The following is a 26,486-nucleotide window of genomic DNA, read 5'->3' on the forward strand; positions in this document are numbered from 1 at the left end:
GGTGTGTGTCTGCGTGAAGGAGGTGTGTGTCTGCGTGAAGGAGCTTTGTGTCTGCGTGAAGGAGCTGTGTGTCTGTGTGAAGGAGGTGTGTGTCTGCGTGAAGGAGGTGTGTGTCTGCGTGAAGGAGGCCTGTGTCTACGTGAAGGAGCTGTGTGTCTGCGTGAAGGTGTGTGTCTGCGTGAAGGAGCTGTGTGTCTGCGTGAAGGAGCTGTGTGTCTGTGTGAAGGAGGTGTGTGTCTGCGTGAAGGAGGTGTGTGTCTGCGTGAAGGAGGGGTGTGTCTGCGTGAAGGAGCTGTGTGTCTGCGTGAAGGAGGTGTGTGTCTGCGTGAAGGAGCTGTGTGTCTGCGTGAAGGAGGTGTGTGTCTGCGTGAAGGAGGTGTGTGTCTGCGTGAAGGAGGTGTGTGTCTGTGTGAAGGAGGCGTGCGTCTGTGTGAAGGAGGTGTGTGTCTGCGTGAACGAGGTATGTGTCTGTGTGAAGGAGGCGTGTGTCTGTGTGAAGGAGGTATGTGTCTGCATGAAGGAGCTGTGTGTCTGCGTGAAGGAGGTGTGTGTCTGCGTGAAGGAGGTGTGTGTCTGCGTGAATGAGGTGTGTGTCTGCGTGAAGGAGCTGTGTGTCTGTGTGAAGGAGGTATGTGTCTGCGTGAAGGAGGTGTGTGTCTGCGTGAAGGAGGTCTGTGTCTACGTGAAGGAGCTGTGTGTCTGCGTGAAGGTGTGTGTCTGCGTGAAGGAGGTGTGTGTCTACGTGATGGAGCTGTGTGTCTGCGTGAAGGATGTGTGTGTCTGCGTGAAGGTGGTGTGTGTCTGTGTGAAGGAGGTGTGTGTCTACATGAAGGAGGTGTGTGTCTGCGTGAAGGAGGTGTGTGTCTCCGTGAAGGAGGTGTGTGTCTGCGTGAAGGAGGTGTGTGTCTGCGTGAAGGAGGTGTGTGTCTGTGTGAAGGAGGGGTGTGTCTGCGTGAAGGAGCTGTGTGTCTGTGTGAAGGAGGTGTGTGTCTGCATGAAGGAGGTGTGTGTCTGCGTTAGGAGCTATGTGTCTGTGTGAAGGAGGTGTGTGTCTCCGTGAAGGAGCTGTGTATCTGCGTGAAGGAGGTGTATGTCTGCGTGAAGGAGGTGTTTGTCTGCGTGAAGGAGGTGTGTGTCTGCGTGAAGGAGGTGTGTGTTTGCGTGAAGGAGGTGTGTGTCTGCGTGAAGGTGGTGTGTGTCTGCGTGAAGGAGGTGTGTGTCTGCGTGAAGGAGGTGTGTGTCTGCGTGAAGGAGGTGTGTGTCTGTGTGAAGGAGTTGTGTGTCTGCATGAAGGAGGTGTATGTCTACGTGAAGGAGGTGTATGTCTACATGAAGGAGGTGTGTCTGCATGAAGGACTTGTGTGTCTGCGTGAAGGAGGTGTGTGTCTGAGTGAAGGAGGTGTGTGTCTGCTTGAAGGAGGTGCATGTCTGCGTATAGGAGGTGCGTATCTGCGTGAAGGAGGTGCATGTCTGCGTGAAGGAGGTGCATGTCTGCGTGAAGGAGGTGGGTGTCTGCGTGACGTAGGTGGGTGTCTGCATGAAGGAGGTGCATGTCTGCATGAAGGAGGTGCGTGTCTGTGTGAAGGAGGTGCGTGTCTGCGTGAAGGAGGTGCGTGTCTGCATGAAGGAGCTGTGTGTCTGCGTGAAGGAGATGTGTGTCTGTGTGAAGGAGGTGTGTGTCTACGTGAAGGAGGTTTGTGTCTGTGTGAAGGGGGCATGTGTCTGTCTGAAGGAGGTGTGTGTCTGCGTGAAGGAGCTGTGTGTCTGCGTGAAGGAGGTGTGTGTCTGCGTGAAGGAGGTGTGTGTCTGCGTGAAGGAGGTGTGTGTCTGCGTGAAGGAGGTGTGTGTCTGCGTGAAGGAGCTGTGTGTCTGCGTGAAGGAGGTGTGTGTCTGCGTGAAGGAGCTGTGTGTCTGTGTGAAGGAGGTGTGTGTCTGCGTGAAGGAGGTGTGTGTCTGCGTGAAGGAGGGGTGTGTCTGCGTGAAGGAGCTGTGTGTCTGCGTGAAGGAGGTGTGTGTCTGCGTGAAGGAGCTGTGTGTCTGCGTGAAGGAGGTGTGTGTCTGCGTGAAGGAGGTGTGTGTCTGCCTGAAGGAGGTGTGTGTCTGTGTGAAGGAGGCGTGCGTCTGTGTGAAGGAGGTGTGTGTCTGCGTGAACGAGGTATGTGTCTGTGTGAAGGAGGCGTGTGTCTGTGTGAAGGAGGTATGTGTCTGCATGAAGGAGCTGTGTGTCTGCGTGAAGGAGGTGTGTGTCTGCGTGAAGGAGGTGTGTGTCTGCGTGAATGAGGTGTGTGTCTGCGTGAAGGAGCTGTGTGTCTGTGTGAAGGAGGTATGTGTCTGCGTGAAGGAGGTGTGTGTCTGCGTGAAGGAGGTCTGTGTCTACGTGAAGGAGCTGTGTGTCTGCGTGAAGGTGTGTGTCTGCGTGAAGGAGGTGTGTGTCTACGTGATGGAGCTGTGTGTCTGCGTGAAGGATGTGTGTGTCTGCGTGAAGGTGGTGTGTGTCTGTGTGAAGGAGGTGTGTGTCTACGTGAAGGAGGTGTGTGTCTGCGTGAAGGAGGTGTGTGTCTCCGTGAAGGAGGTGTGTGTCTGCGTGAAGGAGGTGTGTGTCTGCGTGAAGGAGGTGTGTGTCTGTGTGAAGGAGGGGTGTGTCTGCGTGAAGGAGCTGTGTGTCTGTGTGAAGGAGGTGTGTGTCTGCATGAAGGAGGTGTGTGTCTGCGTTAGGAGCTATGTGTCTGTGTGAAGGAGGTGTGTGTCTACGTGAAGGAGCTGTGTATCTGCGTGAAGGAGGTGTATGTCTGCGTGAAGGAGGTGTTTGTCTGCGTGAAGGAGGTGTGTGTCTGCGTGAAGGAGGTGTGTGTTTGCGTGAAGGAGGTGTGTGTCTGCGTGAAGGTGGTGTGTGTCTGCGTGAAGGAGGTGTGTGTCTGCGTGAAGGAGGTGTGTGTCTGCGTGAAGGAGGTCTGTGTCTGTGTGAAGGAGTTGTGTGTCTGCATGAAGGAGGTGTATGTCTACGTGAAGGAGGTGTATGTCTACATGAAGGAGGTGTGTCTGCATGAAGGAGTTGTGTGTCTGCGTGAAGGAGGTGTGTGTCTGAGTGAAGGAGGTGTGTGTCTGCTTGAAGGAGGTGCATGTCTGCGTATAGGAGGTGCGTATCTGCGTGAAGGAGGTGCATGTCTGCGTGAAGGAGGTGCATGTCTGCGTGAAGGAGGTGGGTGTCTGCGTGACGTAGGTGGGTGTCTGCATGAAGGAGGTGCATGTCTGCATGAAGGAGGTGCGTGTCTGTGTGAAGGAGGTGCGTGTCTGCGTGAAGGAGGTGCGTGTCTGCATGAAGGAGCTGTGTGTCTGCGTGAAGGAGATGTGTGTCTGTGTGAAGGAGGTGTGTGTCTACGTGAAGGAGGTTTGTGTCTGTGTGAAGGGGGCATGTGTCTGTCTGAAGGAGGTGTGTGTCTGCGTGAAGGAGCTGTGTGTCTGCGTGAAGGAGGTGTGTGTCTGCGTGAAGGAGGTGTGTGTCTGCGTGAAGGAGGTGTGTGTCTGCGTGAAGGAGCTGTGTGTCTGCGTGAAGGAGGTGTGTGTCTGCGTGAAGGAGCTGTGTGTCTGCGTGAACGAGGTGTGTGTCTGCGTGAAGGAGGTGTGTGTCTGTGTGAAGGAGGCGTGCGTCTGTGTGAAGGAGGTGTGTGTCTGCGTGAACGAGGTATGTGTCTGTGTGAAGGAGGCGTGTGTCTGCGTGAAGGAGGTATGTGTCTGCGTGAAGGAGCTGTGTGTCTGCGTGAAGGAGGTGTGTGTCTGCGTGAATGAGGTGTGTGTCTGCGTGAAGGAGCTGTGTGTCTGCGTGAAGGAGGTGTGTGTCTGCGTGAAGGAGGTGTGTGTCTGCGTGAAGGAGGTCTGTGTCTACGTGAAGGAGCTGTGTGTCTGCGTGAAGGTGTGTGTCTGCGTGAAGGAGGTGTGTGTCTACGTGAAGGAGCTGTGTGTCTGCGTGAAGGAGGTGTGTGTCTGCGTGAAGGTGGTGTGTGTCTGCGTGAAGGAGGTGTGTGTCTGCGTGAAGGAGGTGTGTGTCTGCGTGAAGGAGGTGTGTGTCTGCGTGAAGGAGCTGTGTGTCTACGTGAAGGAGCTGTGTGTCTGCGTGAAGGAGGTGTGTGTCTGCGTGAAGGAGGTGTGTGTCTGCGTGAAGGAGGTGTGTGTCTGCGTGAAGGAGCTGTGTGTCTGTGTGAAGGAGGTGTGTGTCTGCGTGATGGAGGTGTGTGTCTGCGTGAAGGAGGCCTGTGTCTACGTGAAGGAGCTGTGTGTCTGCGTGAAGGTGTGTGTCTGCGTGAAGGAGGTGTGTGTCTACGTGAAGGAGCTGTGTGTCTGCGTGAAGGAGGTGTGTGTCTGCGTGAAGGAGCTGTGTGTCTGCGTGAAGGAGGTGTGTGTCTGCGTGAAGGAGCTGTGTGTCTGCGTGAAGGAGGTGTGTGTCTGCGTGAAGGAGGTGTGTGTCTGCGTGAAGGAGGTGTGTGTCTGTGTGAAGGAGGCGTGCGTCTGTGTGAAGGAGGTGTGTGTCTGCGTGAACGAGGTATGTGTCTGTGTGAAGGAGGTGTGTGTCTGTGTGAAGGAGGTATGTGTCTGCATGAAGGAGCTGTGTGTCTGCGTGAAGGAGGTGTGTGTCTGCGTGAAGGAGGTGTGTGTCTGCGTGAATGAGGTGTGTGTCTGCGTGAAGGAGCTGTGTGTCTGTGTGAAGGAGGTATGTGTCTGCGTGAAGGAGGTGTGTGTCTGCGTGAAGGAGGTCTGTGTCTACGTGAAGGAGCTGTGTGTCTGCGTGAAGGTGTGTGTCTGCGTGAAGGAGGTGTGTGTCTACGTGATGGAGCTGTGTGTCTGCGTGAAGGATGTGTGTGTCTGCGTGAAGGTGGTGTGTGTCTGTGTGAAGGAGGTGTGTGTCTACGTGAAGGAGGTGTGTGTCTGCGTGAAGGAGGTGTGTGTCTCCGTGAAGGAGGTGTGTGTCTGCGTGAAGGAGGTGTGTGTCTGCGTGAAGGAGGTGTGTGTCTGTGTGAAGGAGGGGTGTGTCTGCGTGAAGGAGCTGTGTGTCTACGTGAAGGAGCTGTGTGTCTGCGTGAAGGAGGTGTGTGTCTGCGTGATGGAGGTGTGTGTCTGCATGAAGGAGCTGTGTGTCTGTGTGAAGGAGGTGTGTGTCTGCGTGAAGGAGGTGTGTGTCTGCGTGAAGGAGGCCTGTGTCTACGTGAAGGAGCTGTGTGTCTGCGTGAAGGTGTGTGTCTGCGTGAAGGAGGTGTGTGTCTACGTGAAGGAGCTGTGTGTCTGCGTGAAGGAGGTGTGTGTCTGCGTGAAGGAGGTTTGTGTCTGCGTGAAGGAGGTGTGTGTCTGCGTGAAGGAGGTGTGTGTCTGTGTGAAGGAGGTTTGTGTCTGTGAAGGAGGTGTTTGTCTGTGTGTATCATTTCTGGAAGGAGTCTCCAGTGTCAGCGCTTTGTAACAGTCAGACGTTAAGCTGGAACTAAGCTTTCCTCCATCTTCAGGACAGAGGAGTTTATACTTCTTTACAGTTTCTCAGTAACATGAAGCTGTGAGGTTTTTTGTTTTAACTTCAAGAGAGAGCTTACCGTATATGTTTATAGCAGTGTTTATATCTGCTATAACATCAGTGACCACAGGAACTAACTTCACAAATGTTCCACAACACTAATTGTAATTATACATGGATAAGAATAATAATGTACCATTCTTGAATAAATCAGAATTGTTGTTAAATTAGAGCAATAAAAGAGGAATAAAATTTGGGTATATGCTGTTCCAGGAAAATAATCAAGGCGATCATCAAAACTCCATTTTATTCCACCATCCCACCATGTTTATACATGAGACAGAACAACCCCACCCCCACCTCAACATATGCACGACCAGCCAAAATTTGAACACACCTAATTCGTTTTTTCTATATTTTTATTACTCACCCCATTTGTAGAAAAAGTTTATATATTTTTAAAAATACAATAAAAACAAAAATCTGTGATTTGTTAATTCACTTGAGCATTTATTAAACTGAGCAAAGTACAAAGAAAAGATTTTCAATAGTTTTACTGACCAAGTTAATTGTATTTTGTAAATATAAACAAATTTAGAATTTAATGCCTGTAACATCCCTCAAAAAAGTTGGGACAGAGGCATTATTACCACTGTGTTCCATCGCCTTTCCTTTACTAACACTTTTTAATTGTATGGGAAGAAGAAACCTTTATTTGTCACATGCATACTGCAAGCACAGTCAGATTCATCCTTTGTATTTAACCCATCTGAAGCAGTGAACACACACACACACACACAGAGCAGTGGGCAGCTACACTAGAGCACCCGGGGAGCAGTCAGGGGTTCGGTACCTCACTCAAGGCCGCCCCACGTTAACCTAACTGCATATCTTTGGACTGTGGGGGAAACCGGAGCACCCGGAGGAAACCCACGCAGACACAGGGAGAACATGCAAACTCCACACAGAAAGGCCCCTGTTGGCCGCTGGGTTCAAACCCAGAACCTTCTTGCTGTGAGGCGACAGTGCTAACCACTACACCACCGTGCCGGGATCTGAGGATATTAATTATTGTAGTTTTGCAGTTTGAAATTTTGTCCATTCTTGCTTGATACAAGACTTCAGTTGTTCAACAGTCCATGGTCTCCATTGTCTGAGTCTCCTCTTCATGATGAGCCATATATTCTCAATAGGAGAGAGATCTGAACTGGCAGCAGGCCAGTCAAGCACACGCACTCTGTGTCTATGAAGCCACGCTGTTGTAGCCCATTGTCAATGGCGTTGTGCAGGTGTTCCTATTAAAGTGTATGGTGAGTGAATAGTGATGATCCTTCAAAAGATTAGCCAGGTCATAAAGACGACAAACAAATACAAAACAGAAGACAAATTCTTTGTACAGCATCACAGAGGGGTGTAGATTCACGCTTACTTATCATAAAACAACAGGTGCCATGTTTTCACCCACGCCGTCCATTAACCGCCCCAACCTGCGCTACCCTGCCCATTAATCCCCCACCCCACGAACAGCAGCATTTGATCAGTAAAATCATGGGCCTGATGTTAATAGTAATTCTATGCAAGCTTTTGGGAGAGTGGAGTTTAGAAGAGGTTTAGCAGTGCAGGTGATGAACAAGAAGCTAACAAATGGCACCACTCTACTTTTTAAAATTACACTAAATCAAGATTAAATATAAAATGTCGAATGTGTGCTGGAAATGAAGATGTTGTTACTGTTTGGATGGTGTAAATCAGGACTGGCTCTTCCTGATAGTCTTCCCTCTGCACCCTCCTCCTTTCCCACTTTTTTTTTGGGGGGAGAGATGGACACATTTGTTATAACATGAGAGACATATGAAACAGACATACACCATATGGCCAAAAGTATGTGGACACCCAATGTGTTGAACATTCCATTCCAAAATAATGCGCTTTAATATGAGGTTATTCCATTTTCCTGTTATAATCAGCTCTACTAGATTCTCTCGTCTCGCCACTAGATTTTGGGGTGTGGCTGTAGGGATTTGTGTTCATTAGGGAGATTAGACCCTGAGGTTGGGATGTTGAGGCTCCAGTTCCAATTCATCCCAAAGGTGTTCAGTGGGGTTGAGTTCAGTCAGGGCTCTGTGCAGGACACTCAAGTTCTTCACTCCAACCTTCACACACAAAGGAGCATCGTCATGCTGGAACAGGTTTGGACTTTGATAAGATTAATATTTGGGGCACACCTGCTTCTCTGTTTGTTTGTTTTTTCTTAAACACAATGTAGGTACAGCCACCTACCTTCTAAGGACTACAGATCCCATCAACCAACTTCCGTGATGACCTACGTCATGCCTGGGCGGGATTACCTATGTCACTTCCTCCATGACTCTATAAGTGACCCAGAAACTCCCAACTCGGTCTCTTTTGGCGCAGATATGACTTGGATCACACTGACATAAAGAGGCACTCTCTCGTCATGGACCGGCGCGTCCTACAGACACAAAGAGATACCCGCTCATCAGAACATCCAAGACAAAGATGTCTGCCTGGCAGAAAAAGAAACTCAGCATGTTTTTGTTTACGACTGGCCACGGTAAAACTACTTAAATCGCGCCATCTCACTCAGATTGAGTTACAACCGGTTTTTATTTGTTCATTATAAGTAACGTTACGACTGCAGCCCAAGCAGTTAATTAAAAGTTAGAAGCGACCGGATTCCTTCTGACTTAATCGCTGTGCACATTGTTTGATCAGAGACTTTTCCTCACGAACGCTGAAGTTCGGACCAAGAAATTCTCTGCGCTTTTACAGAAGCCTCCACGAGCTCTGTGAACTCCAAAAATTTCGGAACATATCTGCATTTTTGCATAGAAGCAAGATACTGGAAGTACGACTGGCATTTTGGGCAAAATTAGTCTTAGGAACTAGCTTTATGAAGTAGTGTGAATTTAAACTCAGGAACTGTTTAAATTGTGCATATTTATTCTTGAGTTCTACATGGCTCTCTCTCTGTGTTGTTTTAAAAGATAAGTTGTGCAAGCTCTCTTCTATCCTTACTAACATCCTTAATTTCCTTATTACACATATTTTGACCTCATCAAGATTTCAGTGAATTTGGTAATGTTATAGGGAGTGGGTTAGCCACCACGGCTAATTCCTTTGTCTTATTAGCTAGCAACCAGGGCTAATTCTTTTGTTTCAAGCCACGTGGTGACCCCCACACCTCAGATAACACACACACACACACACACACACACATACCTCAGATAAGATTCCAATCACTCTCACACATCACTCTCACACACATAACACACACACCGTTTATGCTTGCTTATATGTATATATCTGCTGACTTTATTGAATGTACATCATTATTATAATAAATTCAATTATTCTGTTAAACTGTGTGTTTATTTGTTGCTCCTATATACTCAAAGTCACACAATCTCAAAGAATTCCAAATTGCCTTCAGAGTGCTATTGGCTGTAGTGTCGGTAAGTAATACATTATTGCTGCATTGGTAGTGATCATAATAATTTGGAATATACCATAATTTAGCTGTTTGGTAATTTATTATTAAGCACCAAAATTAATGGTATTAATTAATGAGACTGATTTAATGAGATTGATCTCTCAAGGCCAATTGCACCCACAACAGGATGTTCCAACTGGCGAACAAAACTCTTGTGTATTCTTCTGCACCCAAGGTCCCCTTCTTACTTGGCAGTGCTCTGAACTCCTGTCTCCATTTCTGCTGCTATGTCTTAACCAATTTTAGAAGAATATATGCATTTCTTTATTTGAACTGACCACGTATGTTTGACTTACCACACCCTTGTGTGTGAATATACACCAATCAGCCATAACATTCAAAAACTAACAGGTAAAGTGCAACATTGATTGTTCCAGTGCATATCAGGAACTGGTGAAAAAGGTCACACTGACCCCTTACTGTTTTAGCCAGCATTCACTTGTTCAGCAGTTTGTGCTACAGTAGCTCTTCTGTGGGATTGGACCATATGTTCTAGCCTCAGTGAGCCTTCGATATCCATGACCCTGTCGCCGGTTCACTGGTTGTCCTTCCTTGGACCACTTTTGTTCAGTACTACACACTACACACTTACACACTAAAAAAGAAGGATTTTTCGTATGAAAGAAAAATTTACTAGCTAAATTTGACATTAGTAGAATAAATTTTGATCCTACTGTAGCTGGAACTAAATACAAAGACAATAGTTATGCATGCTATTAATTAAATTAATGTGAAGATAAGTAACAATCAAAATATATATATTTTTTTAAAGATGTAGGTACAATAGTACCATGTCTCACACGGTGCACCAAAATTATGTTGGTGAAACTGCACTCACATGAGGCACCAAAATTATGTAGGTGCAATTATGCTATTAAATCAGTCTTATAAAATATCAGTCTCAAAATATCAGTCCATAAAATTAATTTTACTAATCAATCCATCCATCCATCCATTATCTGTAGCTGCTTTTCCTGTGCAGGGTTGCAGGCAAGCTGGAGCCTATCCCAGCTGACTATGGGTGAGAGGCGGGGTATTTACTAATCAATATTTCCATTAATTATTAAATTAATTAATGAATTACTCTAGTGATACACTAGATCAATTAAGGCAATGTGATTTCTTTGATGGCAGAAGATAGCTTCAAGTAATATTGCAGCAAAACAGACAAGACACAGTTTCTTGTAAATATTTAATTTATTAAAATGACAAAATCAAGAGAGGATAATACTGATCCGGTACATTCAATAATACTAGCAGCAGTTTAACAAATCAAGGCACAAAAATGGTGAAATGAGGTAATAACATTAGGTGTGTGTATGTGTACGTATATGGGTCCGTCTCAGAAACTGGTCTCTCATTTGGGACATTATCGTCAAAAAATAAATTTTCTAATTTTACTTTTTTTTTTTGCATTTACCTTATACTCAATGTTTCTTTTGTCATGTTTAATAAGAATGAAGATAGCATCTTGCTTTATCTGGCCTCCACTGTGGAATTTTTTTTTATTACAATTCAAATGCTTTTGTAAAATTGATTTACATATAAAATAACAGTGGTGCTTGAAAGTTTGTAAACCCTTTAGAATTTTCTACATTTCTGCATAAATATGGCCTAAAACATCAGATTTTCACACAAGTCCTAAAAGTAGATAAAGAGAACCCAGTTAAACAAAGAGCACTTCACTTCAGGTCCTTCCACAACATTTCAATTGGATTAAGGTCAGGACTTTGACTTGGCCATTCCAAAACATTAACTTTATTCTTCTTTAACCATTCTTTGGTAGAACAACTTGTGTGCTTAGGGTTGTTGTCTTGCTGCATGACCCACCTTCTCTTGAGATTCAGTTCATGGACAGATGTCCTGACGTTTTCCTTTAGAATTCACTGGTATAATTCAGAATTCATTGTTCCATCGATGATGGCAAGCCGTCCTGGCCCAGGTGCAGCAAAACAGACCCAAACCATGATACTACCACCACCACCATGTTTCACAGATGGGATAAGGTTCTTATGTTGGAATGCAGTGTTTTCCTTTCTCCAAACATAATGCTTCTCATTTAAACCAAAAAGTTCTATTTTGGTCTCATCCATCCACAAAACATTTTTCCAATAGCCTTCTGGCTTGTCCATGTGACTTTTAGCAAACTGCAGACGAGCAGCAATGTTCTTTTTGGAGAACAGTGGCTTTATCCTTGCAACCCTGCCATGCACACCATTTGTTGTTCAGTGTTATCCTGATGGTGGACTCATGAACATTAACCAATGTAAGAGAGGCCTTCAGTTGCTTAGAAGTTACCCTGGGATCCTTTGTGACCTCACCGACTATTACATGCCTTGCTCTTGGAGTGATCTTTGTTGGTCAACCACTCCTGGGGAGGGTAACAATGGTCTTGAATTTCCTCCATTTGTACACAATCTGTCTGACTGTGGATTGGTGGAGTCCAAACTCTTTAGAGATGGTTTTGTAACCTTTTCCAGCCTGATGAGCATCAACAAAGCTTTTTTCTGAGGTCCTCAGAAATCTCCTTTGTTTGTGCTATGATGCACTTCCACAAACATGTGTTGTGAAGATCAGACTTTGATAGATCCCTGTTCTTTAAATAAAACAGGGTGCCTACTCACACCTGATTGTCATCCCATTGATTGAAAACACCTGACTCTAATTTCACCTTCAAATTAACTGCTAATCCTAGAAGTTCACATACTTTTGCCACTCACAGATATGTAATATTGGATCATTTTCCTCAATAAATAAATGGCCAAGTATAATATTTTTGTCTCATTTGTTTAACTGGGGTCTCTTTATCTATTTTTAGGGCCTGTGTGAAAATCTGATGATGTTTTAGGTCATATTTATGCAGAAATATAGAAAATTCTAAAGGATTCACAAACTTTCAAGCACCACTGTACATCATGAAGAATTAAAGCCCCTCCTTCACAGATGAGTGAAAATATTGAATAAATTTCCTCTTTTTGATTGCTTGGGTTAAAAATGCCAAGTTATGATGACTGAATTGATTATTCACTTAAATATGAATAATACGATACATTTTGGGTATTTGATATGGCGAAATAGGACAATAGGACACAATGGAAAAATCAAGAACACACCGGAAAAATGAGAATAACGGCGGTGGTAAAAGAACGACTGTACCGGCTGAAGGTCGCGCGGGTCTCTGCTGCGGCGCGTGAGCAATGGGACATCACTACCGCACCGGACGGAGCGCGAGGCGGGGGCAGGGCAAAATGACTGGCCGTAGATTCTATCAAAAGTTTGATCTAAATTGACCATGGTTGCAAAATATTGGCCAAAAATACTGTGGCAGTTCGGAGTAGGTGGGTGGAGCACAGAGGACGGCAGGACAGAGATCAGGTTCAAATTATTGTTTATTGTTACACTTTTCAGTGTAACAAAGTCTCGAACAGACACACACACGCCAGGTGTCTTGTTCCGGGATGAGCACCTCTGCTGTCTGCTCTCCCTCCTTATATAGGGCGCGGTCACTGGGAAGACACACAAACACAGGTTAATTGCACTCAGGTGTAGTGATTCTGCCACTCACCTTCCCTGACTCCGCCCTCCTGTCACAGACCGGCGCTTGACCACGCCCCTGCTGCCACATACCCCCACCACCGGACCCAGGCCGGGCGGCCGTCCGGCCTGCAGCCGACTCCCCCCCCCTTGACTGGAGAGGAAGTCCGCCATGACCACCTGCGCCCCCGGCCTGTGGACCACCTTGAAATTGAAGGGTTGGAGTGCCAGATACCAACGGGTGATCCGCGCGTTGGCATCCTTCATGCGGTGGAGCCACTGGAGGGGTGCGTGGTCTGAACAGAGGGTGAAAGGGCGCCCCAGCAGGTAGTAACGGAGGGCGAGGACTGCCCACTTGATCGCTAGACACTCTTTTTCAATCGTGCTGTAGCGCCCCTCACGCACTGACAGCTTCCTGCTAATGTACAGGACGGGGCGGTCCTCCCCCTCCACCTCCTGGGACAAAACCGCCCCCAGCCCTCTGTCCGACGCATCGGTCTGCAACACAAAAGGGAGAGAAAAGTCAGGGAAGTGTAATAGTGGCCCCCCACACAGTGCAGCCTTTACCTTAGAGAAAGCCCGCTGGCATTGCTCCGTCCACTGGACCGGATCTGGTGCCCCCTTTTTAGTGAGATCAGTCAGCGGGCTGGTGACATCCGAATAATTAGGTATAAACCTACAATAATAGCCAGCCAGCCCCAGGAACTGTCTCACCCCCTTTTTGGTCTTGGGCCTCGGGCAGGCCGCAATTGCTGCGGTCTTGTTAATTTGGGGATGCACCTGCCCGTTGCCCAAGTGGAAGCCCAGATACCGTACTTCCACCCGCCCAATCGCACACTTCTTTGGGTTGGCTGTGAGACCCGCTCGCCTCAGCGACCTAAGGACGGCCCTTAGGTGTTCCAGGTGCCTTGGCCAGTCATTACTATATATGATGATGTCATCAAGATAGGTGGCCGCATAGGTGGCGTGGGGGTGGAGGACCCGGTCCATCAGCCGCTGAAACATAGCAGGTGCCCCAAACAGCCCAAACGGAAGTGTGATGAATTGGTGTAACCCAAACGGTGTGGAAAAAGCCATTTTCTCTCGGGATAGTGGAGTCAAGGGGATCTGCCAATATCCCTTCGTTAAATCCAGTGTCGAATAAAAGCGAGCCATGCCTAGGTGATCGAGCAACTCATCAATACGAGGCATTGGGTACGCATCAAATTTAGACACCGCGTTGACTTTTCTGTAGTCCACACAGAACCGGACCGACCCGTCGGCCTTGGGTACCAAGACCACCGGGCTGCTCCAGTCACTGTGGGACTCCTCGACGATGCCCATCTCGAGCATGGTCTGAAGTTCTTCCCGAACCACCTTTTTTTTGTGTTCGGGTAGCCTGTAAGGGCGGCTACGCACTACCACCCCCGGGGGCGTCTCTATGTGGTGCTCTATGAGGTTAGTGCGACCGGGCAGGGGCGAGAACACATCCGAAAACTTGGTCTGCAACTGGGCAACCTCCGTGAGTTGGGTCGGGGAGCGGTGGTCTCCACAGGGGACCGGAGAGGTACGTGATGCCAATGTCCCTTTTTGAACCTCCGGCCCCAGCTCCGCCTTCTCCGGAACCACCGACACCAATGCTACGGGGACCTCCTCGTTCCAGAGTTTAAGCAGATTGAGGTGGTAAATCTGTAGTGCCCCACCCCTGTCCGTTCGCCTCACCTCATAGTCGATGTCCCCGACTCGCCGTGTGACCTCAAAGGGTCCTTGCCACTTGGCGATCAATTTGGAGCTCGACGTGGGCAACAGTACGAGTACCTTATCTCCCGGAGTGAACTCTCTAAGGCGTGTACCCTTGTTGTACAGGCGGGCTTGCCGTTCCTGGGCCTGCCGCAAATTCTCCTGAGTTAGGTGGGTGAGCATGTGGAGTTTTGCACGCAGGTCCATAACATACTGAATTTCGGTCTTGCTTTGTGAAGGTCCCTCCTCCCAATTTTCCCGCAGCACGTCTAGGATGCCGCGTGGCTTACGCCCATATAATAATTCAAACGGGGAGAACCCCATGGAGGCTTGGGGGACCTCTCGCACTGAGAACAACAAGGGTTCAAGCCACTTATCCCAATTACGTGCATCCTCACTTACGAATTTTTTAATAATATTTTTGAGGGTGTGGTTGAACCGTTCCACTAAACCGTCCATTTGTGGGTGATACATGCTGGTGCGGATCGGCTTAATCCCCAATAACCCATACAGTTCGCACAGTGTTCGTGACACAAAAGTAGTGCCTTGATCAGTCAGAATCTCTTTCGGGATTCCAACTCGGGAGATGACGTGGAAGAGTGCCTCTGCAATACTGCGTGCTGAGATATTGCGCAGAGGCACTGCTTCCGGGTATCGCGTTGCATAGTCCACCAGAACTAATATAAAGCGGTACCCTCGTGCTGACTGATCTAATGCCCCGATGAGATCCATCCCAATTCTCTCAAATGGGGTCTCGATTAATGGAAGAGGGCGCAAAGGCGCTTTTGGAATGGCCGCTGGATTTACTAACTGGCATTCGCGGCATGCCGTACACCACCTACGGACATCGCCGCGAATCCCCGGCCAATAGAATCGGGCCATTATTCGGGCAAGTGTTTTATCCTGCCCTAAGTGTCCAGCCATGGGATTAAAGTGAGCCGCCTGGAATACCAATTCCTGGCGGCCCTTAGGAATTAAAAGCTGCGTGACTCGCTCTTTAGTTTGAGTGTCCTGCGTCACTCGGTATAATCTATCCTTCATAATCGCGAAGTAGGGGAAGGACGGGGTGGCGTTCGGCTGGAGCGTTTGACCATCGATTACTCTCACTTGGTCAAACGCATGCTGCAGAGTCTCATCTCGCGACTGCTCTAATGGGAAATCCCCGAGGGATTCCCCAATAGAGAGAGGAGGAGCCGGCGGCTCCTCACTCTGATGCAGAAAAGACGTAGACGGCTCTGTGACAGCTGCTCCCGCCAAAGCGAACCCGGGACCTCCCCCTGTCAAATGGCAGGACCCACTCTTTACTAGGCGTGTCATTAAACCCCGAAATCCCGGCCAATCAGTCCCCAAAATTAAAGAGTGGGTAAGGTGAGGATTAACCGCCGCCTTCACTATAAATTTTTCCCCTCTGAAAATAATGTGGACCAACACCAAAGGGTAGCGGTGAACATCCCCGTGCACACACAACACCTTCACCCCTTGTGCTCCCCCCAATGCCTCGTTTTGAACCAGGCTTTGGCGAATTGAGGTCTGATAACAACCAGAATCTACCAATGCCTGATATGTAGCCCCTTGGATACTCACCGGTATGCGATACGCTCCGGCCCGATCGCGGGCGGCCTCTGGCACGTCGGGGATCCGAACCACCGCGCCCACTTCCATTGCCGTGCACTGCTGTTGAAGGTGGTCTGGCTCCCCGCAGCGCCAGCAAACCGGCCCGGGCTTTCCCTCTGCACCGGTGATCTGGGGCTCACTCACCTGAGGTGGGGGAGAGACAGACACAGAAGGGGGAAACGGGAGGGCACCGCGGGTGGAGCAGGCCGGCTGGGGTGGTGCCGACCCCCGCCTCCGCGGTGGGGGAATGGGGCGAGGACGGGACACAGGAGGAGGGGGAGAGAGAGAGAGAGAGAGAGAGAGAAAAGAGGAGAGAAGAGAAGATGCCATCTGCTGTCCTGCTGCCGGGACAGCCGCCAAATGGTCCTCCGCCAGCTCGACTGCCTGATCCAGCGACGCCGGGCGGTGGCACCGGACCCACTCCGCAGTTCCTGCTGGCAAGCGAGCGACGAACTGTTCCAGCACCACCTGGTCGATGATTCCTTCGGGGTCGCGGTTGTTGGCCCTCAGCCACCGCCAGCAGGTGTCCCGGAGCTGCTGGCCAAACGCGAACGGCCGGCCGACTTCCTCCAAGCGCAGCGCGTGGAAGCGCTGGCACTGCTGTTCTGGAGTGCGCCCCACGCGCTGGAGGACGGCCTGGCGGAGGTCCGCGTAGGCCAGCCAGCGGTCAGCGGGGAGCTGTAGCGCGGCCAGCTGTGCTTCTCCCGTGAGCAGGGGGAGGAGGCGCACCACTCGCTGCTCCATCGGCCACCCCGAGGCTTCGGCGATTTGCTCAAAGAGTGTGATGAATGCCTCGGGGTCGTCCTGCGGGCCCATCTTGGTGACGGTGAAGGGAGACGGGCCCGCGGTAGGAGCGCTGGTGGACCCCGCCGACGCGAGGAGGTGCTGGAACGCCTGTCGATCTTCTTGTTGGGCCAACACCAGGGCCTTGAACCGCTGTTCTTGCTCCTTTTGGAGGGTGAGTAGCGCCTGGTGCTGGCTTTGCTGGGCCGTGGTGAGGGTGTGGACCAGTTCAGCAAACTTGGAGGACTCCATGGGGCTGTGAGGCTGCTGTGCTCCAGATCCCGGGTTTCGGCACCACTGTGGCAGTTCGGAGTAGGTGGGTGGAGCACAGAGGACAGCAGGACAGAGATCAGGTTCAAATTATTGTTTATTGTTACACTTTTCAGTCTAACAAAGTCTCGAACAGACACACACACGCCAGGTGTCTTGTTCCGGGATGAGCACCTCTGCTGTCTGCTCTCCCTCCTTATATAGGGCGCGGTCACTGGGAAGACACACAAACACAGGTTAATTGAGCTCAGGTGTAGTGATTCTGCCACTCACCTTCCCTGACTCCGCCCTCCTGTCACAGACCGGCGTTTGACCACACCCCCGCTGCCACAAATACGTAAACACTACGAAATATGAAAGTAAGATGAAAAAGAAACATTCTATTGCCTTATACTGCAAGACTAAAACAAAATAAAACTGTCGAAACTCACCTTTTCAGTGATAACGTCCGAACAGATCACCCGCGTAACAGAAAGACCACAAATGGAAGCACAATCAACTTCTAACTGCTGGAGTGAAAAATTCCATTCTACACATGCAAATTGTTAATGTGTGTCCTTTCCCGCACACAAATAACACGCTACGGTAAAAAATAAACCACAACTCATTTTATAGTTCAGAAATTCATACAAGACCAGCTACCGTCATAACATATTCTGTAAGAAACATATTCTATACCTAACTTTCAGCTTTCGTTTTAAAAAACAAAATCGCAGATTTATAACTAAATGTTTGTATGGCGTAGTGATTTTAAGTTCCTACTTTTGGTGAGGTAGTGACCTTGACCCTGAGGCTTTCCGTTTAGATCAAAACACACGATCGTATTGGTTTTGGGTTTGCGGAAAATGGAGTTACAACGGTGATCAAATATTTTGCATGATGTTTTATTACGGTTATGATTATTCTGTGAGCGCACCAATCCTTAGCTGTATAAAGTTACAACTTCAAATACAATTAGTGATAACTGTAGACTTTTCAGTGGACTACAACCTTTTTAAAGGAATGCGATGTAGTCGACCATTTATCATGTCCCAGATCAAGCCGCCATTTTTCCACAAATTTGCAGAATTTTTGCCAAATTCTGAATATTCACATCAAAGATTTAGTTTTATCTGTATTATTTCTTTCATCATTTTATTTCAAATTAAAACCAACATCATTCGAAACCGTATAGTTTATTGACTGTGATTATATTTAGTGGGGTACCCCCACAGTACCCAGTTTCTGAGACAGACCCATATATGTGTCTGTGTCAGGGGTGAAAGTAAGCCGGTCCTGGCCAGTCTGGTGTACCACTAAAAGATTTGGCCGTACCGGAAAGAAAAATATACTGTCTCTGAAAAAAAATGCACTTTCAGCATAACACCACACCTGCTAACGTCAATTTACCAAAAGCAACACGTTTTCCTCAATATACATTGCATATAACTGGTTGTGGCCTGTCTCTGAATTCTGTCTGAAGTGAATTCCTTCCGGGTTTCACTCGACAGACAGCGTGCAGGAGAGCGCGCGCGTGGAGCCACTGCTTCACCATCCTGCGCCACATGCGCAGCTGCTATCCAAAGTGTTTTAGGAGACAGACGTTTGTTGCAAAGTCTCTCAAATAAAAACAACATATACAGAAACATATGTTGATGTTTCAGTATTCTATTATGTGTGCAGTGTTGCCCTGCGATGGCCTGGCGACTTGTCCAGGGTGTACCCCGCCTTTCGCCCGTAGTCAGCTGGGATAGGCTCCAGCTTGCCTGCGACCCTGTAGAACAGGATAAAGCGGCTACAGATAATGAGATGAGATGAGATGTGCAGTGTTTCGCTGGACAAACAACAAGCGAGCTACAGCGCGCGTACGGCTTAACCAGATCTTGTGCTATAACGTGCGCAGCTGGTAATCAAAGTGTTTTAGCAGACAGATGTTAGTTGCAAAGTCTCCCAAATAAAAAGGCATATAAAGAAACATGTTAATGTTTCATGATAGGCTATTTAAAAATTACTTTGATCAGAATTCGTAAATCGAGTGGAAGTTGGGGCAAAGATTCTAGATTACTGTCTGCTTGGAGCGAGCAGAGGAACTCGGCTACCAAACACGCGCATTGAGAACACACGCACTTTCTCAAACGTTCCGACACACCCGTGGGAAAATACAAAGAATCCAAAAAACACCAACAGAAAACCACAACGATATATTTGATAAGATAAGGAAGAGAGGACAACTTTTACCTAAAAACTTTCACTTTTCTGTTCTGTTACACTGTTCTGTGTCCAGTGTCCAAAAGCAAAAGTTAGTTTTCAACTGTTCAGCTAAAAAAAAAGTTATTAAAACGATTGTGTTGTTGAAATGATGTGTTTGCAATTTATTTATAATCAAAAACTGATACAGGTGGATGAAAGAGTGATAGTGTGATAAAGTACTATAATAGTACTACTGAGTGATAAGTAGACAATAATAAATAATTAGATGTATTTTTCGGCACGAGCTGCGTGCGCACTATGACTCAAAATAATAGTACTGGCAAGAAATAAAAGTTACTTTCACCCCTGGGTTTCACATAGGCTGAAGGTGGATGGATCCAAAAGCACGGATGAAACTGAATTCCTGCAACAAGTCCTTTAATGGAAGATGGCTGCCTTTGTAGGATTCAAAACAGTGAACTGTAAAGGCACTGAGATGTGAAGTAAACAACATGGATTGTCACAATGACACCTGTCGAGGGGTGGGATATATTAGGCAGTCAGTGAACAGTCAGTTCTTGAGATTGAGGTGTTGGAAGCAGAAAAATGGGCAAGTGTACGGATCTTAGCATCTTTGATAAGGGCCACATTGTAATAGTTAGATGAGTGGGTCAACACATCTCCAAAATTTTAGGTCATGGGGGTGTTCCCTGTATGCAGTGATTATTATCTATCAGAAAGTGGTCCAAGGAAGGACAATCAGCGAACCACAGAAGAGCAACTATAGCACAAATTGGTGAAAAGTTAATGCTGGCTATGACAGAAAGGTGTTAGAATGCATAGCGCATCACAGCTTGTTTTGTATAGGCTGAGTAGCTGCAGACTGGTCAGAGCGCACATGCTGACTCCTGTCTGCCAAGGAAAATGCCTATAATAGGTATGTGTGCATCAGAACTGGACCACAGAGCAAAGGAAGAAGGTGGCCTGGACTGGTGAATCCCATTTTCTTTTATATGTGGCCAGACGGGCACCTGTGTGTCGCTTATCTCAGGAAGAGATGATGCCAGGATTGTCAGAAATGGCAAGCTGAGGTGAAGTGAGGACCCAAGAGCAGACTCAAGACAGGCAGTGTACAGAAAAGAACTTCATTAATGAAGTACAGGGCAGAGATACAGTAGGGCTCAGACAAAAATCAGTGGTCAAAGAATGGGCCAGGAGGTCAAAAACAGAGAGGAGCAGGTAGGCATAGTCAGGGACAAAAACAGGAGAGAAAAATCTTCACCAAAACTGATGAACACAGGGACAAGGGAAATCCAGGCAGAAGAAGCAAAACACAATCCAAAAGAACAGGCAGGTAAAACAGGGGCAAAAAACTGGACAGAAAACAAGGAACAATTCAGGCAGGGGGACTCAAGAGACACAATACCAATAGGTTGTAGCAAGGCAAGGAAAGTCTACTAGAGACAGTCTAGCAACTGGAATAGCTCCAAACAGTTCTTAAAAAGGCCCTGGCTGATGGGAGAGGAGTGGTAGTGGGAGTGCTGCTTCAGGAATGTGGCCTTCAGCAAGGCAGGACTGAATTCCTGTCCCGGATCTGGCCTGGAGCTGGCATGGAAGTCCCACAAACTCAGGCATGGATGGACTGGACCAGACTGTGACAAGGATGCACTATGGGAAGAAGGCATGCAGCAGAGGCAGTGTGATGCACTGGGTGATATTCTGCTGGAAAATCGTAGGTCCTGGCATTCATGTGGATGTTACTTTGGTATATACCACCGACCTAAACATGGTTGCAGACTAAGGATACTCTTTCAAGGCAACATTATTCCTTAATGGCACTGGCCTCTTTCGGCAGGATCATGCCTCACTGCAAAAGTGTACAGTATATGACTTCAAAATGTCACATTAAATAATGCATAATTATATATGCAATTATCTTACTAATAGATACTATGATGGAAATATTGACAGGCAGGATAGTTTTGACCCTGTGTTGATTTCAGAAAACCGAAAGAAAATTTGACACAATAAATCAGGACATATTAATTAAAAAAACTGGAATGATATGGCATTAGGGGTATAGTTTTAAACTGGGTTAAAAGCTACTTAAGTAAAAGGAGACAGTTTGTGAAGCTGGGAGATTGTTCTTCCTCATGTTTGGACATAACTTGTGGTGTCCCCCAGGGGTCAGTGTTAGGACCAAAGTTTTTTATTCTATATATCAATGACATATGTAGTGTATCTAAAGTAATGAAGCTTGTCTTGTTTGCTGATGATACAAATATCCTCTTTTCTGGTGATAATTTAATGGAACTATTGCAGGAGATCACAACAGAAATGAGTAAATGAATAACATGGTTCAACAGTAACAAATTATCATTAAACTTGAACAAATCCAAAGTAATATTATTTGGTAACAACAAAACAAACACACAAATAAATATTCAAATAGATGGGGTTATTATAGAAAGAGTTAAGGACATCAAATTTCTTGGAACAACTATTGATGAAAAACTCAGCTGGAAACCACATATAAAAAAAACATACAATCCAAAGTATCAAGAAGTATTGCAATATTAAACAAAGTTAAACAGTTTCTCGATCACAATTCACTCCGGATTCTTTACTGTTCCCTGGTTTCACCTTATTTAAGTTACTGTGCAGAGTTATGGGACAATAATTACAAAAATACAATACAATGTACATTTATTATTCATTCTCCAAAAAAGAGCAATAAGGATTATACACAAGGCTGGTTACCGGGATCATACAAATACAGCCCCCTCCACAATTCTTGGCACCCCTCGTTAAGATATGTTCTTAGGCTTCTAATAAATTCATTTTTAAAAAATAATATAGGACAACAATGCAAAAAAAGAGAAAAAATCCAACCTTTAATTCAAGTGCATTTATTCACACTGCAAAAAGTAAAATCTAACCAAGATTAAATATCTTAAATCAAGACAAAATATGCTTGTTATTTGTCTGCCAGGATAATTCTCCTTTCCAGGCAGGTTTTGTGCAAGAGTATTTCACTTACTTTAAGCATTTTTCCCTCAATTATCTTAATAAGGTATTATAACTTGTTATTGAGATTTTATTACTGGTTATGAGTAAGTTCTGTCTTAAAATGAGAATTACCATAATTTCATCGGTGTTATATTAACCATGACAAGTTTGTCAAAGTCAGAATTTCTTATTTCAAGCATCTTATCCTTTCTTTTAATCTCTTAACACAAAACAGATAACTAAATGAAATGAATTGTTGTATTGTCAATCTGGCAACAAAAATAGGCTACAAAATGGATTGGTTTGTTGTTTTGATTGTGATTTATTTGGTGGTCTCAGTTGGTATAAACACTTACTTAAACAGAGCACACCAATATGCCCAGATGAAATAGTCAAACTGTTGGTTGGGGGACAAAGTATCTAGCATGTTGAAGTGAATAGTACAAATCTACTTGTTTTTAGTATAAATACACTAGTTTTAAGACATCTGTGGGGTTTCTAAAGCTAGATATATTTACTTGTTTTTAAAAATCTTGCCAAGTCAAATTTTCTTGTTCTGTTGGCAGATAATTTTGCTTATTTTAAGTAAAATATTCCTCATTTTATTACTTTTTTTCTTGTTTTTGTAAGCCGGGTTTTTGCAGTGCAGTGGGAAAAAAATCCCACATTAAGAAACAATTATTTTACATGAAATCATGTGTGCCACAATTATTGGCACCCCTGATGTTAATACTTTGTACAACTCCCTTTTGCCAACAAGACAGCACTTAATCTTCTTTTATAACATTTCACAAGATGGGAGAATACAGAGAGAGGGATATTCGACCATTCCTCTTTGCACAATCTCTCTAAATCATCCAGAGTCCTGGGTCCTCTCCTATACACTCTCCTCTTCAGCTCACCCCACAGGTTTTCAATTGGCCATGGACTATGGACTGAGATGGCCATGGGAGGAGCTTGATATTGTGTCTGGTGAACCATTTTTGTGTAGATTTGGCCACATGTTTAGGGTCATTATCTTGCTGAAAGACCCAGTGATGACCCATCTTCAGCTTTCAGGCAGAGGCCACCAGATTTTGATTTAAAATGTCCTGGTATTTCAAAGAGTTCATGATGCCATGCACCCTAACAAGGTTCCCGGGGCCTTTGGAAGAGAAACAGGCCCACAGCATCACCGATCCTCCCCCATACTTCACAGTGGGCATGAGGTGCTTTTCCGCATACTCATCTTTTGTGATGTATTAGAGTGTTTGTTGCCAAAAACCTCTATCTTGGTCTTATCTGACCAAAGCACATGGTCCCAGTTGAAGTCCCAGTACCGCTTAGCGAACTCCAGACGTTTATGTTTATGCTTGTAAGTGAGGAAAGGCTTTTTCCGTGCATGCCTCCCAAACAGCTTGTTGGCATGTAGATAGCCCCTGATGGTTGTTATGGAGACTTTGTGACCCCAAGATGCTACTCTTTGATGCAATTCTCTATGTAACCCCTTTAATATATTGGGCTACATAGATAAATTAGAAAAGAAAAGGAAAGGAAATTAATGTTTTATTAATTGTTTAGTTTAATAAGAAAACTGCATGTATGGTCTCGTCCAGTATAAATTTTTCCCATGTCTTTGTGTCCCCTGAATGCATCAGGTCAGATCGGCCAATCAGAGAACTGAAAACACAGTTTATCCCCACCCACCGTTTTTTTTTTTTTTGAGCGTGTAGTGTATGTCTGCGAGCGTCAGTCTAGTAGAGAGCATCAAGTCGGAGCAGAGTTTTGAAAATTGAACGAAGTGAAAGGATGGAAGAAAACCAAGATAGCTGTTAGTGAGTGTTTGCTGAAAAAAAAGAAAAACAACAGAAAGTGAGTTAATGATATGGTAGATGTGCTAACGGCTGTTATTTTTAGCCGTTACTGCCATTAGCCGTTAAAGCTACTGGCTCTTAACTACAGTTAGCTCATCTGCTAGCACTTAGCTGTTGCTCCCAGCTCTCGTCTGTATGTGGACAACTCCCCCCTCGTCTGTTACTGCTTTCAGCAACAAGGTAAAGGCATAATCCACGATCCATGTTCCCTTGTAATGTCACCGAAAGTTTATTAGTTTACTTTTTGTGTAGAACCCCTGTGGCTATACCGGGTACCAGAGCCGTTTTGTGCCTGTGCCCCGCCGAACACAGAGATCGGTGAGCATGATTATTGGTTTTAATGAATTATTTTGTTTTATTTTACGCTTGAATTAGTTCGTGATTGTATTGTACTGAATGTGGATGTTAAAAAGGGTTATTTATAAGAAGCAGTTTTGTTGCCATGGTAACTATGAATGTATTACTAAATAACTGATGATATTTCTTTGACCCTGTCTGTTGACAGGTCAGGGTTTTTTTTGTTGTTGTTTGTTTTGTCCTTTTGGATTTTGTTTTGATTGTTCCAGCGAAGTGAAGCGATGGTGAGCCACCTACTGGATCTAAAGTGAAGTGAACCCCAGATATCCCGTGGTCACTGGTCAGGTCCTGCCGCACTCTCTGGTGTGGTAGGCTCAGCATCTGAAACACCCTCACACTCAGCCCTGTCACACAATTCCCCTGACCCTCAATTCCCAGACTTACATTTTCTCCATCCCTGGAACACTGGACCTGCAATCATCTTTTGACTTTTTCTTGGACCTTGGACTTCTCCTGGAATTGGAAATGCATGGCTGTTGTGTAGGATAATCCTCCTCAAGTGAATGGTGTTTGTGATGTATTTTAACTGACATTTTTTTGTTTTTTTTCCTTTGATTTACTGAAAACTGTTATATTGGATCAGAGAAACTGAAATTTGAAATTGAAACATAGAATTCAGATTATTAGGGTGCACCCAAATTAGAATATTTAGCTAAATTAGATACTCACCTGATATTATGGTATGTAATATCACTTAATTGTGTATTTGTTCATCTATTTATCTGTTTATTCTATTCTATTCAATTCATTTCTTTTTTTTCTCTAACTAAAGCCGGTATTACTTTTATATTTAAACCCCTGCCTCCTGAGTCTCATTCTCACATTCCACGGTGCTCCAGTAGTCGAACCTATCTGATACACTAATCCACAAGTCCTGGTATTGTGAAATCCCTCACACGTGTTACAACCCCGATTCCAAAAAAGTTGGGACAAAGTACAAATTGTAAATAAAAACGGAATGCAATGATGTTAAAGTTTCAAAATTCCATATTTTATTCAGAATAGAACATAGATGACATATCAAATGTTTAAACTGAGAAAATGTATCATTTAAAGAGAAAAATTAGGTGATTTTAAATTTCATGACAACAACACATCTCAAAAAAGTTGGGACAAGGCCATGTTTCCCACTGTGAGACATCCCCTTTTCTCTTTACAACAGTCTGTAAACGTCTGGGGACTGAGGAGACAAGTTGCTCAAGTTTAGGGAGAGGAATGTTAACCCATTCTTGTCTAATGTAGAATTCTAGTTGCTCAACTGTCTTAGGTCTTTTTTGTCGTATCTTCTGTTTTATGATGCGCCAAATGTTTTCTATGGGTGAAAGATCTGGACTGCAGGCTGGCCAGTTCAGTACCCGGACCCTTCTTCTACACCGCCATGATGCTGTAATTGATGCAGTATGTGGTTTGGCATTGTCATGTTGGAAAATGCAAGGTCTTCCCTGAGAGAGACGTCGTCTGGATGGGAGCATATGTTGCTCTAGAACCTGGATATACCTTTCAGCATTGATGGTGTCTTTCCAGATGTGTAAGCTGCCCATGCCACACGCACTAATGCAACCCCATACCATCAGAGATGCAGGCTTCTGAACTGAGCGCTGATAACAACTTGGGTCGTCCTTCTCCTCTTTAGTCCGAATGACACGGCGTCCCTGATTTCCATAAAGAACTTCAAATTTTGATTCGTCTGACCACAGAACAGTTTTCCACTTTGCCACAGTCCATTTTAAATGAGCCTTGGCCCAGAGAAGACGTCTGCGCTTCTTGATCGTGTTTAGATACGGCTTCTTCTTTGAACTATAGAGTTTTAGCTGGCAACGGCGGATGGCACGGTGAATTGTGTTCACAGATAATGTTCTCTGGAAATATTCCTGAGCCCATTTTGTGATTTCCAATACAGAAGCATGCCTGTATGTGATGCAGTGCCGTCTAAGGGCCCGAAGATCACGGGCACCCAGTATGGTTTTCCGGCCTTGACCCTTACGCACAGAGATTCTTCCAGATTCTCTGAATCTTTTGATGATATTATGCACTGTAGATGATAATATGTTCAAACTCTTTGCAATTTTACACTGTCGAACTCCTTTCTGATATTGCTCCAGTATTTGTCGGCGCAGAATTAGGGGGATTGGTGATCCTCTTCCCATCTTTACTTCTGAGAGCCGCTGCC

General features: G+C 45.9%; 1 protein-coding gene across 1 annotated transcript in view; it reads right to left on the minus strand.

The window, feature by feature from the left end:
• Positions 1-7,921: 7,921 nt before the first annotated feature.
• Positions 7,922-26,486, minus strand: part of LOC132871047 (GTPase IMAP family member 9-like) — a 43,921-nt gene continuing 25,356 nt past the window's right edge. The window contains exon 2 of the mRNA XM_060905201.1: positions 7,922-7,967. Coding sequence (XP_060761184.1) covers positions 7,922-7,967 — 46 coding nt within the window. The remainder of the gene's footprint in view (positions 7,968-26,486) is intronic.

This window comes from Neoarius graeffei, chromosome 22, assembly GCF_027579695.1.
Source record: "Neoarius graeffei isolate fNeoGra1 chromosome 22, fNeoGra1.pri, whole genome shotgun sequence".
NCBI lineage: Eukaryota > Metazoa > Chordata > Actinopteri > Siluriformes > Ariidae > Neoarius > Neoarius graeffei.